At 37.2% G+C, this 14,756-nt stretch overlaps 1 protein-coding gene across 8 annotated transcripts in view; it reads left to right on the top strand.

Moving 5' to 3' along the window:
• The window catches only part of FIP1L1 (factor interacting with PAPOLA and CPSF1), a 79,956-nt gene that overhangs the window by 44,602 nt on the left and 20,598 nt on the right, over positions 1 to 14,756 (top strand). For all 8 annotated transcript variants that reach the window (XM_026647934.2, XM_026647933.2, XM_026647938.2 and 5 more), the window contains 3 exons: positions 5,436 to 5,462; positions 6,002 to 6,056; positions 9,458 to 9,504. In XM_026647934.2, coding sequence (XP_026503719.1) covers positions 5,436 to 5,462; positions 6,002 to 6,056; positions 9,458 to 9,504 — 129 coding nt within the window. The remainder of the gene's footprint in view (positions 1 to 5,435; positions 5,463 to 6,001; positions 6,057 to 9,457; positions 9,505 to 14,756) is intronic.

Here is a 14,756-nt window from a genome sequence, read left to right as displayed (position 1 = left end):
TTTGTTAGTCTCTAAGGTGCCACAAGTAGTCCTGTTCTTTTTGCAGATACAGACTAACATGGCTGCTACTCTGAAACCTGTCATTATGGTTGGCTCTGGTTCAGCTCGAGAAGTTGATTGTGTAGGCTCTGCTGCTGCTGGTTGTTTTTTCTTTAAAAACATGGTGATTGGCAACTGTCGCTGTTGTCTCTTGAGCTCCTCAAACATTTCTTGGTACGGTCTCAAATCATCCATAATACTACGTGTGATTTTGAGGCTTCGTTCCATAGAAGGATCATATTCAGAAATTGTTCCAAGCAGCGAAACACTTGAATTATTTCAGAAAATTTATGAAGATTCCAAGTTGCTGGCTCTTCCTGTTCGTCGTCATCTTCATCTTCTGTAGACAATTTTATCAGTTCCTCTAACTCTTCATTAGTCAATGTTTCTCTATGGCTCTCAATTAATTTCTCAATTTCTTCCTCGAGGATGTCGACGAAGCCATCACCACCCACTTGCCTGGCCACCTGAACAATGAGTTGCACTTCTTTGTCAATGGTCTGGAAACCCTTAAAATCATTCACGCCGTCTTCCCATAGGTTTTGCCAACATGCATTGACTGTTTCAGGCTTGATTGCATCCATTGCCTGTTTAATATAAGTGATGCAATCATCAATGTTGAAGGACTTCCAACACTCCATCACATTAACATTGGGATCAGCATCCATTGCGGTAAGGATCCGTGAGAATGTAAGCCTCGTGTACGTGGCCTTGAAACAGCTAATGACGCCTTGGTCGAGAGGATGGAGGTGGTATTGGGGGGGAGAAAGACGACTTCAGCGTCGTTATACGCAAACCGGAGTGCCGCAGGGTGGCCAGGAGCATTGTCTACAATCAGCAACGCTTTAAAGTCAAGTCCTTTCTCTTCAAGGTACTGCTTGACCTCCAGAATGGAACACTTGTGGAACCAATCCAGAAATAATGCTGCCATCACCCAAGCCTTTTTATTTGATTGCCAGAACACAGGCAGGAGATTTTTGTTCTTGCCTTTTAGGGCACGGGGATTTGCAGCCCTGTAGAGCAAGCCCGGCTTTATTAAATGCCCAGCCGCATTGCCACAAAGCAACATAGTCACACGGTCTTTAGCTGCTTTGAAGCCAGGGGCTTGTCTTTCTGATTTCAAAATGTAAGTGCGGGTGGGCATTTTTTTCCAGAAGAGCCCAGTCTCGTCAGCATTAAAAACTTGTTCTGGAAGATAGCCCCTTTCCTCTATGATTTTGTTTAATTGTTTGGGGTAGGCTTTTGCTGCCTCCTCATTGGCAGATGCAGCTTCACCAGTAGTCTGCACGTTTTTGAGGTTGAAGCGGTTCCTAAAACTGTTAAGCCAACCTTGGCTGGCTTTGAATTCCTTCTTATCAGAAGGCTGTCCCTCTTCGGCAGGAGGTTTGAACAGCACGTAGATGCTAAGAGCCTTTTCTCGCAACATGTTGCCATTGATAGGCACATGTTTACGGTTCATGTCTTCCAGCCATAAGTTTAATGCCTTTTCAGTCTTCACTAAAATCTTATCACGCACTTGCCTCGTCATCTTAGCAGTTACTGGAGCACTTGATGCCACGGCTTGACGAATTTCTCTCTCAAATCTGGATGGCATGGATGCTAGATTCGTTGCGGCCGTATTTACGCACCACATTCGCGATGGACATACCGTCTCTCAGTAAGTCCAACACAGCCAGTTTTTCCTCCAGCGTTGGAACAGATCGCTGTTTCTTCGGTTGAGCACCAGATGAAGTAGGTGCCTTGCGTTTAGGGGCCATGTTATACAGTACGAAGAATACTGTATCTTTAAACAGTACAGGCACAGTAGAATCTCACTCAGCGCGGCAAGGTGCTTACAGTATGAGAGGCACAGGGGGACTGAGTACTGTAGTGGGAACAGCAGTACTGTAGTGGGAACAGCAGATTCGCTTCTCACACTCACTCCGGGACAGACACACTATTTAAACTGTGTGGGTTTTTTTTTGGTTTTTTTTTTTTTTTTTTTTGCCAACCCTCCAGGGTTGTTATAGGGGAGAACCTTATCACAGGCCTAAAGACATGCTGTTGCTGTCAAGTCCCCCCCAAAAAATATTTTAGTGGGAACAGCAGATTCGTGTTTCACCCTGGTGGAATCGCCCGCACTTCCCCCTCCCCGACTGCGTAAAGCTGGAATCGCGCATGTTAAACACATGTAAGATGCGACAGACCTGTAATCCTTTCCTAGTGTTAAAGGCTTGAGGTAGAAGAATCTGAAATTTGATGATTTAATATAAAGATCTGTTAGTGAGCCTAACTTACTTTTTGTTACCTTTTCCAACTTTGGAAGTAAATTTCAGTATTGAGACATTTACTATTAGTAATATTGGTCTCTAGATATAAAAATTAGCACTACTAGGTCTAATTTTGATCTTTGTACACGTCTCTGTTGAGTACATATCTTAAAATGAAAGTCTTAGTTTTACCTGGGCTCAAGTAGAGTGCTTTATATTTATGTATTTTTTCTTGAGATTGTACAAATTGTTGCAACAGGACTCATTTTGTAGAAGGTGTTCACTGATGATTTTCATAGTTAAATAAAATGTTGTAGCATTACCTATAGTGGAGAAAAAACTTATTTTATCCTGAAACTTGACAAATTAGACTGTTTTAGTACAGTAATGGAAAATTACATGCAAAAAAGCTTGAAATATCAGTCATTTAAGTTGGAATTCTAAAAGTATTGCTGGAGTAACATCTCTAAGATCTTGCATTTTTGGTATATTTAATGGTGTATGTTGATAAAGTGCAACATGTTAACAATTCTCCAAGAAAAGAGGAATAGAAAATACTCCATGTGTTCAACTTAACTAAGTTAATATCGCCCACTTGCCCTTCATGTGAAGTATTTTCTGACTCTTTTGGTGTTTGATCTTTCAACCATCACATTAATGCCAGCTAGCTTTTTTTCTATCAGATTTCCTAGATTATTAATAAGGGTGGGTGTAGAAAATGCCATGGCCAGAAGGTAGAACAGACAGCACAGTTTACAAGATCTACTAATGCAACTAGTAGATCTTGACAGCTTTTATCTCTGGAATTAATGGATTTCTAAAATTACCAGGGTCCTGTTATCCCCTTAGTCCAGATGTGAAGGAGTTGCTTGAGTTCAGAAGTTCTGTTACCTCTAGCTCCAAAGCCACCAGGTTTTGGATCTTTCCATCTCCTGCTTCCCATTTCAGGTGGAAAATTAGCTTTTAAGTTTGTTGTTCAAAACCAAGAAATTATATTTTACAACATAAACAATGTAATTGCCTTAGAACTAAGGTTGTTGAAATGCATTACATGTCAATTCAGGCATTAAAAAGTAAGCACATCGCCAGTTAATATAAGTCTTATCCAGTACTCTATTTCAGCTTGTATATTAAACACCCTGCAATCATGCATAAGTCATTGGGAAATTTGGTAAGACAGTACAGGCTGCAGTGCCAACAGAATGTGGCTGACACAGCTATACTTCCGTTTTATGCCATAATATGCTCAGATTCCACTGCTCCACAATAAATTCACTGTCAATTATAGAATAGAACCACTCAAATATATACATCTAGTTTCTGTCGATCTCGCCCAAAGCAAAACCTTAATTCTGACCTCTGTAAGGTGAAGGTATCTTACACTAATACTATACATCTATAGGTAAGTCATGAGAAAGTCTAAGAATGGACCCTGTGATTGGGTCTGAGCTTTGTTAGGTGAGCATATTAAAGTAATCCTCACAGAGCTGGTGAAAGCACCTTTCCAACCACTCTTTCTGAATAACATGAGGGAAAGATTTGAGTCTTGTCAGGCTCCACAGATGCTGGCTTTCCTAGTGGAAGCACTGTTGTCCATAATGACCCTTATGTTGCTGTTAAGTCTGCCACATTGCCCATGTGACCTATTTCGGATTCTCATTAGTGCCATTAATGTGAATGCCCTTTTAGAGTACATTGTGGCCCATTAATATTACTTGGGGTTTTTAGCTTTTGATTTTCATGGCTCTTGTGCTTTTACATCTTCAATGTTAATGCTGTGTGGGGGTTTTATATTGAGTTTTGCCCACATGCAAAGGAGAAGGAAGGGACAAACTTGCTAGTGATTTTATATCAAAATAAATACTCAAATATATTTGGTTATTTGAATAATTTCTTGGTGCAGATACTGAAATATGTCTAAATGGAATATGCTTGCTTCAAATTACCCCTGATTTCTTTAGATTTTTATATTTTAAAAATGTCCTTTATGATGATCTAGAAGATATACATATCTGGAGTCTTGTGAAAAATAAATAATTAGCAGATGCTTTCATATTGGAGCTGAATGTTTCAAGCTGATATGATTTGATAATTCAAGGAACTCTCTGTAAATATTAACAAATTGTCACTATTCAAACAGAAAATGTTATATTATTTGTAGTTATAATTTTAGACAGGAAATATTACTTTAAACACATTGTTTTACCTGAAAAAGCTCATTAATACAATCTGCACAGATACTCAGGCAAAAGTTTTCAAATTTGGATACCTAAAAGTAAGACACTTAAATCTATATTTAGACATCTAAGGAAAGTATCTTTACTTTGAGATGTGGTGAGCATCCATAATTCCAATTTAAATCAGTGAAAAGATTTGCAGTGTGATGTGTGCTCTCATTTAGGTGTTGAACTTTAGGCTCCCAAGTTTGAAAATTTTGGTCCTAGTACTTTAGCCTCTGATTCTGCAAAAACTTGTCTTTTAAAACTCAGTGGGACTACTGTTGTGCATAAAGTTATGAATGTTCATAAGTGTTTGCAGGATTGGGCACTAAGATGCAGGATTGGTCAGTCTTTTCATTGACTTCAGTGGGCTTTGGATCAGAGCCTAAAGTAGGTACGAGTACTTGGTGAAGTATTGTGATATATATTGTATTAAACCCAATTGCACCTGAGGCTAGTTTAGAGTTTGAAGGGGGTTTAAATTATGTAATTCAGATTTGCTCCCAAAAGTTCCTTTTTTGACACATTAAAAACCAAACTAACAAAACGACAACACAACAACAACAAAACAGCTTTTTTTATTTGCTTTCTGGTTTTTGAATGTTTTGGGTGTGCTTGGGTCACATTTTCAAGGTATTATTTGCAACTTTGAAATCTTGAAACTTACTGGGTTTTTTGTTGTAGTTGTGTTAATTGAAAACAATTCTCAGGAGCTGAAGTTTTAAATAAAACCCCAAATATCATGAGACTCGAGATAAAATGGTAAGTTGATAACACTGAGACAGCCATGATTCTTACTCTAAGGACAGGGAAATTAGATACTTTTGTTCTTTATTTTGATGACATAATTTTAATTAGCTCTGCTGATAATGAACACAAATTATTGCTAAAATTGACTTAGTATGCATCATATATTTTTATTTCTTAGGTATACCAATAACTGTGCCACCACCAGGTAATTTATTTACATATTTTCTGAAGCATTGTTAAGAAATGTGAAACTTAAATTTGAATGTGCAACACGCAGTTGCCTACATCTGCTTGTTCATATCAAGATAAAAGTTCATAAACATAAAACTATATGTGTAGACATAGGCCTGGTTCATTTTATGCAAGGTAGAGATGGAACAGTTTTAATGTTCCTGATTATGGGACCAACGTGCCACTTCCCTAAGAACTACACTCCTCTCCCCCCCCGGTCCCCCGAGAAGAAGCTCATTAAAATTATTCAGAGACTTGTTGCTGGAGCAAAGCATTCTTGATAACCTCTCAAGAGTTGCAGCACAATAGAAAATACTTAAAGTAAACGTTTTAAGACTGATGGCAGATGAAATTAAGACACTGAAAATATATACATATTTAGGACTTGACCCTGCTTTTTGTTAAGTAGTTGTATATTGTGTGGACGATAATTCTTTGCTTCAGCTCTGCTTCTCTGAAATTAGTATCCCGTTATATACCTAACCCAATTTGTTTTCCAATTAAATATTTCAGGTTTTCCTCCCCCACCTGGAGGTCCACCACCTTCTCTTATACCAACAATAGAAAGGTAAATTTTATTTATCATTTATTAATTTTCATCCCTTTCAACATGGGGCTTTTAAAAAAAAAAATCCTTACAGTAATCATAATAACTTTTATGTTCCTTATATAGAAAAAAATTCAGCTTTTGTCATCATTTTTTATCTTGGGTTTTCTCTGGAGTTACTGTCGTCTAAAATTTCAGAAGGCTTTAATACAGCTAACATTGTTTGTGTATAAAGTATTTTGCTATCTGTCATCCTGTAGATCTATCCCATTATATTGATGCAAGATTTAAGAATAGAGCAGCTCTCTCATTAGTTAGGGTGCTGATTATTCAGAGATTCTCAGATTATTAAATGGATTATCTAATTTAATCTTACTGTGTTTCTCTGGAACAGCATATATATTACACACACAAAAAGTTAAGGTTGCAAAGTCAAGCACTCAAAGTCTAGGAAATGCTGGAAATCAGGTTGTCTATGCAACTGTTGACACTGATCGCCATAGTATCAGAGTGCTTCACAACATCCCCATAAGGTAAGATAAATAAATTAAATTAATGGAGATATCCTATCTCCTAGAACTGGAAGGAACCTTGAAAGGTCATTGAGTCCAGCCCTCTGCCTTCACTAGCAGGACCAAGTACTGATTTTTCCCCAGATCCCTAAGTGGCCCCCTCAAGGATTGAACTCACAACCCTGGGTTTAGCAGGCCAATGCTCAAACCACTGAGCTATCCCTCCCCCACAAGATGTAAAATTATCCCCATGTTGTAGATGAGGATCTGAGAGAGAGAGAGATATTAAGACCAAATTGTCATGTCCACAAATATTGGGAATCTAACTTGAAATGTCTAGGGCCTGATTTTTTTTAAACACTTAACATTTTTTAGCACTTGTTATTCAAAGCTCAGGCCCCATCGACTCCAGTTGCAGTTGTGAGTATTTATCACTTCTGCAAATCAGGCCCCAACTGTCTCAAGCTGGGTCCCTAGATAATGAAATGCGCACAGTGGCCACTTGTGAAAAGTTGGTTTAAATTACTTTCCCAGCATCACAGGAATTTTGTGGGAGAGGAAGGGATAGAATCCATTTTTCCAGGGAGGCATTTCAAATGTCTAAACCACAAGACCATCCTTTCTCTTCCTGTTGTCCCCAACCTTATTTACTATACACCTTCCTGCTTTGCAACAAATCAGGTCCTGCCTGCAATATCCTAAATCACAACACACTAATTCAGATGTGGTCTACACTTAAAAGATAGGTCAGCATAGCCAGGTGCGCAGAGGTATGAAAAATTCAAACCCCTGTACTGCGTAGTTAAGCCTACCTAACTCCCAATGTAGATGCAGCTAGGTTATTGGAAGAATTCTTCTGTTGACCTAACTACCACCACTCGGGGAGTTGGATTACCTATATTGATGGAAAAACCCCTTCCATTGCTGTAGGAAGTATCTGCACTATGGTGCTACAGTCACCTAGCTGCAGCTTTGCAGCTGGAGTGCTCGTAGTGTTAAGATGGTCCTGAACATCTTGTATGCTGAAGAAGTGAGAGTCCTGTGGAAAAAATAGTATGCAATCATGTGATTAAAAACTATGGGCCAGATTTTTAAATATATCTAGGCAAGATGCAGGAATGAACCTAGTGGGATTCTCAAAAGTGCATAGGCACCTAACTCCTATTGATTTCATAATGCATATGCTCAAGGGAGCCAAATTAAAGTTGCACAGACAACCTCAACTCTGGCATTTCCTACTTTTGAGTGCTTGCCTTTGCAACCTTAACATTCTTGTAATATAATTGTTTTTGTATGTAGTATTTTAAATGGAAAAAAACCCCCACAGAAATATATAGAACCATATTAATCTTCACATAGGTCAGCAGCTCTATCAGAGCCTTTAGATTCATAGGACAGACCTCTCCCATTTGAATTTATGGGGTAACTGGTAATATCAGTAGGCTGTTATCTACTGTCAGCCTCTAACAAACCTCTAGTGAGCATGTGCAAAATGAGATTTTCAGTGGCTTATAATTTGGCCAAATTTGGGTGGAATTTCACAGAGATGGTAAAAGGCACATTTTTGACATCAGAGCAGCCCCTTTGCCAGATTTCAAGTCCCTGCTCCACAGTATGGAGGTGATAAAGCTTCTCAGTGAAACAGCTGAAAGAATTATTTTTAACATAGGTCATGCACAACCCAAAGATTTACATTCCCACCGACCGGAATGTTAAAATTTGCTGAAGGAAATAAAATATATATATGAAGTACTTTTCTTAAGATTTTGCAAGTAAAGAAGACATAGCAATACAGAGAACCATTCAAAAGGTCTGAAGTATATGCTAGCTTGACTTTGTTTCTTTGGGTCATTGTATTTTTTATGGCTATTTTTATTCATTATGAGAATAAATTATATAGGTTCCTCAGTATAGTACAGCTTTGCAAAATTCTTTATCTAGTTTATATTAAAACCTTGCATTCCAGCTCTGACAAATACCCTAAAATGTTGAGACATTACATAAGGCTTTCATTATTCTATTTTTAAAACCATACTGATCCAAAAGCCTTTTTATACTGTGAGGCTGTCTTCAAGAACAAAAGGAGCACTTAAGTAAATGTGTTAAATAAGGTGTAGTTGATTAATTCAAGCTATCTAGGAAGTGATAAAACTTATCAAAGGTTATAGAAAATTGAATTTAAGCCCTATGTGCACATCATCCTTTTCAATCTCTATATTTTACCTATTTAAGTTGGCTGCCATTGAAAGAAGTAGCTCTAGAAAATACGAAGTTGATTTAGAAGAATATTTATAGAACAATCCATTTGAAGCCCACCTGCTTTTATATGCATATGTGTTCGAAAAAATTGGATTCACTTCCATACCTATTTATTTAACAGGAAGGATATTAGGAAGCTTTCATTCACAAATTTGCTCGTTGCCAAGCAATTGGGCATGGAGTATGATTTCTCTGCCAATATTTGTAACTGTTTTTTGGAATACAAGTAACATATTGAAATAGAAAATCGAGTGAGGACAAGACAGAATAGTTTATATATAATATAAAACATATTCAGACATTTTTGGGAACAAATGTTTAAAAAAATTAGGAATGTTAAGGGAGAATATGAATCCTCCTTGCTACATCAGTATTAAAATATTTATATATTAGACATCTGTGTTTGTTCAGTGCAATTGATAATTAAATTGTTTTTTATAGTAGGAAGGCTTATGATGGAGGGCATATTATTTAAATATAATCCCCTTTAAAATATACTCTTTTAGTCACATACTTCTAAGAATTGTGAAGAATAAAATCAGGTACTATATGTGTGTGTGTATGTGTGTGTGTATATATCTATATCTAGATATAGATATAGATCCATTCAGGTGTGGGCAGGAACCTGACTTGTATATTTACTTTCAACAGTGGACATTCCTCTGGCTATGACAGCCGCTCTGCTCGTGCATTTCCGTGTGAGTATGGTTATCAGCTTTGAGGATTTTATTTAAGCTTTGTTAAAAATTGTTTAAAATAGCTATAGCTACGTTGTTTCAGTTTAAATGTAAACAAGAATCTATCCATTAGTCAAAATAAGATGGTGCAAAAGATCAAAATGAATATTATCATGACTGAATTCCTAGCACCTCATATTAGCAGCTACTGGTAAATACCTGCTTACCTATTCATTCATTTTTCTGTCCTCTAAATTGAAATTTCGGTGATGGGGGCATTCTTTCAATGCGAATGTGTTTGTTTTTTGTTTTTTAAAAACCATGCAAACACCAATAGAATTCAGTGTGTATCACTAGCAGGTGGACAGACATCATTTTCTCTTCATGTACCTTCAAAACTGTACCCAACAAAATCTGTAACAGTGGTTGGAAAGATGCAAACTTGTTTTGTTAAGGTATTTTTCCTGCACATGCTATAAACTTGTTGCAGATGGCAATGGAAGGCGAGTAGTTCAGTATTTTCTTGGTATATGTGTGCGCTGTGGGGCACTGGATAATCTAGTACACTCCGTGTGTGTGTGTGTGTGTGTGCGCGCGCGCGCCCTTTCTAGAGCAAGATTTCATTTCCTATTTTAAAAAAAAAAGTAAGGTGAATTGATTTAAATCACAGATTGTAATCATGATTTAAATCAGGAATCATTGATTTAAATCATGTGTTTTAATTGTGTTTTGCATTTGTACTTCCGTTCTTTTCCTAAAGAGAGATTGATTCTCATTGGTTGGTAACCATTAAAACATGTTGACTTGAAACTCAGTACAGTCTTTATTCTAAGTTTGATACTCTTTTTTTTGCTAACCAGGAGAATACACTATATCTCTACACATTTACTTAAGCAGTTTATATAACTTAATTTACATTTATTCAGATTCTTAATTTTTACATGTTAGAAAATTGTGAATAATGCATTTCTTATTTACTAGATAAGGATTAATTTTTTACTTGTGATTTGTGTCAAGTTCTGGTTGGATGGTAATTCAAAATCAATTAAAAATGCACAACAGCACCACCTTTTTTATTAAATAAAACTACTGTAAGTGCTGGAAACATAAGAAAAAAATTATCAAATGTATCAAAACACATTTTGCTTTTAAAGCTAACTGATTTATTAAAGAAAGGAAGTATTGTCTGTAGTTAGTTAATTAAGCTGATTGTTTCTGCATCACCAAATCCATCAAGGCTTTAGAACTAGTAGATCTCAGCCTCTCACACTTAGTTTTTATTCATAGATTGAAAGAGGAAAGCTGTCCTTTTTAAACTCCCAATTAGTTTAATAACTTTGAAGAGTAATTTAACTGTGTTAGTTGAGTAAACTGAAATGACAGATTTTTTTCTATACCTGTAAAACAGAGGCAATTGCTGTCAAAAGCTGGTCTAGTACTTCGGCAGACTCTGGTTCTAGGTGCTTAGCAGTGACGTCCACCAGTTCAGTGGTTTGCCTTTCTTTAAAACTTGGCAACAAACATGTACTGCTTAATATTATTTTTTTTGTATTTAATGTAAATTACTTAATAGCTTATTGAAGTTGTTATAATAAGGTTAGGCCTCCTCAACATCAGTTGTCAATTTGAAATGTAAATTTAAGTAGGTTTATTTAAAAAATAAAACTGTATTTAATTTAAATTAAGAAGACATTTAATGTAATTAATTTACAATTAATGTAAATCTTATTAATGTTACACAAATAACCTTAACTCTGTCATTCCTAACTTCTGAGTGCTTGAGTTTGCAAACATTTTTCAATGTATTTTTTGTAGTTTTTTTTTAACTTCCTAGCTTTTTAAAAAAGCAAACTGAAAAACTAACAGTTCCATCCTGTGTAATCATATTAATACCCAAATGATTTATCTTCAGGATTAGAAACTTGAGATGCACAGCATCTGCCACTTGAGCTAAGAGTAAATGATAACAGTAGTAGGTTGTCGAGCTCTGTGGGCCAGCCACTAGAGTGAGATAAGGTGCACATTTTGCTGGTCACCATCTCTGCTCTCTACTTCTCATTCCAGTCCCCATATTCCCACTCTGTCTTTTCCATGGCTGTCTCTTCTTTTTCTCCCCCATTCCAGTTCTCCCTGCTCTCAATTACTGTGCTCAGTGCCACAGGGCCCCCTGGGTGCTGGAAGCAGCAATTTCAGAGAAAGTGCTGCTCAGACCCTGCAGCCCTGGTACAGAGTATGCTTAGTACAGACTGTGTCTTCCTGCCAAACTCCTAACAAATCTCTACTGAGCATTTTTAGAGGCTCATAACTTGGTCAAATTAGGGTGGATTTTCATAGGAATGGCAAAAGACATATCCCTGACCTCAGGGCAATCTCCCTACCTTAAGTTTAAGTCCTTTCTCCAAAGCGTCTTCTTAATGCTTCCTAGAGCCTGGATTGTCTTAGTGAAACAGTTGGAAGAATTTTTGAATATGGGCAAAACACCCTATTTGTCTTTAACTTTGTTCTCAGAAATAGATGAACCATGCTTCTGGAAATTTCCCCAAAAAAATTCAGACTAAGGCACACACACAGCATGGAAAAATTGAACCCAAATATTAAAGTTTTGCAAAGTTATAAGCAAATCGAAAAGGGTCTTACCATGGAAAGTGCTGAACATTAATTATAGATGTTACTAACTACACTGCTTATAAAGAAAAAAAACCATCCACCCACTATAGTTTGCTCTTTTGCTCTTGGCTAGAGCTGTACTCTCAGTTGAAGTCTTTATTTCACATTGGGAAATGTTTTGGTTACAAGGGTAAGCTATTTCAAGCCACCTTTATTGCTGTTCTAGATAGTGGCAGAACCAGCTCAGCATTTTCTACTTTAGAAGGCTGTGATTGGCCTGCAGGGTTGATATTAATGTCATACTGAGATTGACTCTCAAAAAAAAAAAAAAAAAAGCTCACACAGAGATGATCATCCTTGCAATGAATATTTTCCTGTCTCCTGGGCAAAGTAAAAGCAGGAGCAGTGCATATATGTGATTGTGAAGACCAAGCAGCAAGTGAGAAAAAAAATGGAAAGTTGAAGGGACATTTAGTTGTGAATGGGCATACCAGAATTTTATTTTCAGGTAACTGATCACAGATGTTGGTCAAATTGACGCCTGTAGTAGAAGACAGATGTGATCTGATTAATGCATGTATGCGAGTATTTATTTTTTTAAACTGTCTTTTCTACGTTAAATAATATAGTATCTGGATTTTTTTCCCATTCTCTTCTCTTATTCTCTCTAACATGATCCATTGTGGTGAATCTCTCTCCAGTGAAGAAAAGCTGGAAATGACTCCCTCCTGAAATCTATGGCTGTTGCTTATTAAGTCAGTTGGAAAAGTTAACTAGAGAGGAATATGTGATGCTTCCTCTCCTTTTTTTGCCCCCTCTGAGCGCATAGCTGGCTCAGGTGCCAGTAACAAGTTTGAAACACTAACTTTTGAGCATCACTTTTCATTTCAGAGAGTAGGAACGTATTGGCTCCTTAAAACATGCAAATCCAGTACATGATTTTTCCAGCCTCACAACTTCATTCCTAAAAAGCAAAAAATTTTACCATTATCAAAATACAATACAAGTTTTAAGTGGATGACTTCTCTCTATTTCTGTCTGTCAGAATTGTTGTAACTTGAGAGAAAATGAGGGGCTTAGTTCTTGATCCCATTTACTAAAGGCTCTCAATTTATGTATTAATTTATAATGTATTAAGTCAGTTTCCTCACATACATTTTAATTCTTCTAGGTTTAGTTCCTGGTTTTCAGTGTACATAAAAAATGTCTAAAATGTGCCATCGGTTTTCACTGGGGATATCTACAGTATTGAAAAAATAAGCTACTTTTTTTAATGAATATATTTGTCTTGGATACAGTACATATTTCATAACAAACTCTCTTGGTAATAGATGTCTTTCAATCATTCTTTGAAGCTCAGTAGACTTGGACTTTGTCAGACAAATGTGGAGAGTGAGTTTCTGCCACATAGACCTCCTGTTACCTACCTGCAGATGTTCATGTGTAGGGACTGTTAGCAAGAGGTTCCCACCTGATCTCAGTTGTTGCAGTAGTGTATAAGGAGAGATTAATGTGGACCAAAACCATGTGGAGCTTTATCAACTATATCTTGCATTTGTACTCGGGTGCAATTCGGAAGTTTGCAGTTTTCAGAGAACAGAATGTTCACTTTGGGTGACATAAAGTAGGATGCTGCTATATACTGTATTGGCCCTAGCTTCCCAAAAGGGTATTGAAATAATCTAATCTGCGGATCACAACTCAGAAATGACTGCCACTGTACACAACTGTGGAGAAGTGGTTGCAAACATCTTAGCAGACTCAGATGGGAGAAATATCACTTTTGTCTACAGATGTTGCCTCAGAAAACAAGAGTAATTGGGAATCCAAAAATACTCCCAAATTGTGGGCCTGCTTTGAAACAGATGGTTGAGCCCCTTTAATAACAGGAGCCAAGTGCCAGTTTTGCCAAACCCATCAGTTCCTTACCCAGCCTACTAGGACCAAGAATCTTCTCAGTTTTGTCTGGATTGAGCCTCAGACTGCTCATTTCTATTCATATTCTAATTTCTGGAAAAGTAGACACTGGACCATCTGTTTTTGGAAAAAAGCATCAGGCTGTGTTACCTGCATATTGATGATTTCAGCCCAAATGTCTTGCTGTCTTCTGTTCAACAGTCTATGAGCCCACTAGAGAAGGGATAACAAATTTTGTGGAACCCTACACAAAAGAGCTCTCAGAAGAGTGATTGCCCAACATCACCCTCTGAAATCTGGTTGAAAGGAGGGTTGGCTTTCTCCCTGTCTCCCCAATCAGTAGCAAGACCAAAAACAAACAAACAAACCCAACTATGGTTAGTGATATCAAAGTCTAACAGATATAAAAGAATCACTTTAGTAGTTCAAAGTGGCATCTGTGCATTCCCAGTATTGGTATAAGGCACCCTAATACCTCAGGACCAATGGAGGATCTCAGAAAGAGTCTAGGACTAAAACACTGATTCAGTAAGCTTCTGTAAGAAGTTCTGTCGTCATGACTCTGGGAGACTTTCTACTAAAAAGGTCTCCAAAGGCACAAGTAGTGAGTTGCTAATCCTCATTTGGTACTGTAACCTGATACAAGACAACCCCTTTCTAATCAAGACTTTGCAAGTGGGCCTTCCAAGGAAGGACTGGTGATCTTGAGAGGCTGCACAATGCAGAAAAGATTTCCAGTAAAGATTCTA

This window comes from Terrapene carolina, unplaced genomic scaffold (assembly GCF_002925995.2).
Source record: "Terrapene carolina triunguis isolate 2854851 unplaced genomic scaffold, T_m_triunguis-2.0 Scaffold66, whole genome shotgun sequence".
NCBI lineage: Eukaryota > Metazoa > Chordata > Testudines > Emydidae > Terrapene > Terrapene triunguis.
Note: the sequence above shows the minus strand (reverse complement) of the source record. Positions and strands in the feature narration are given on the sequence as shown.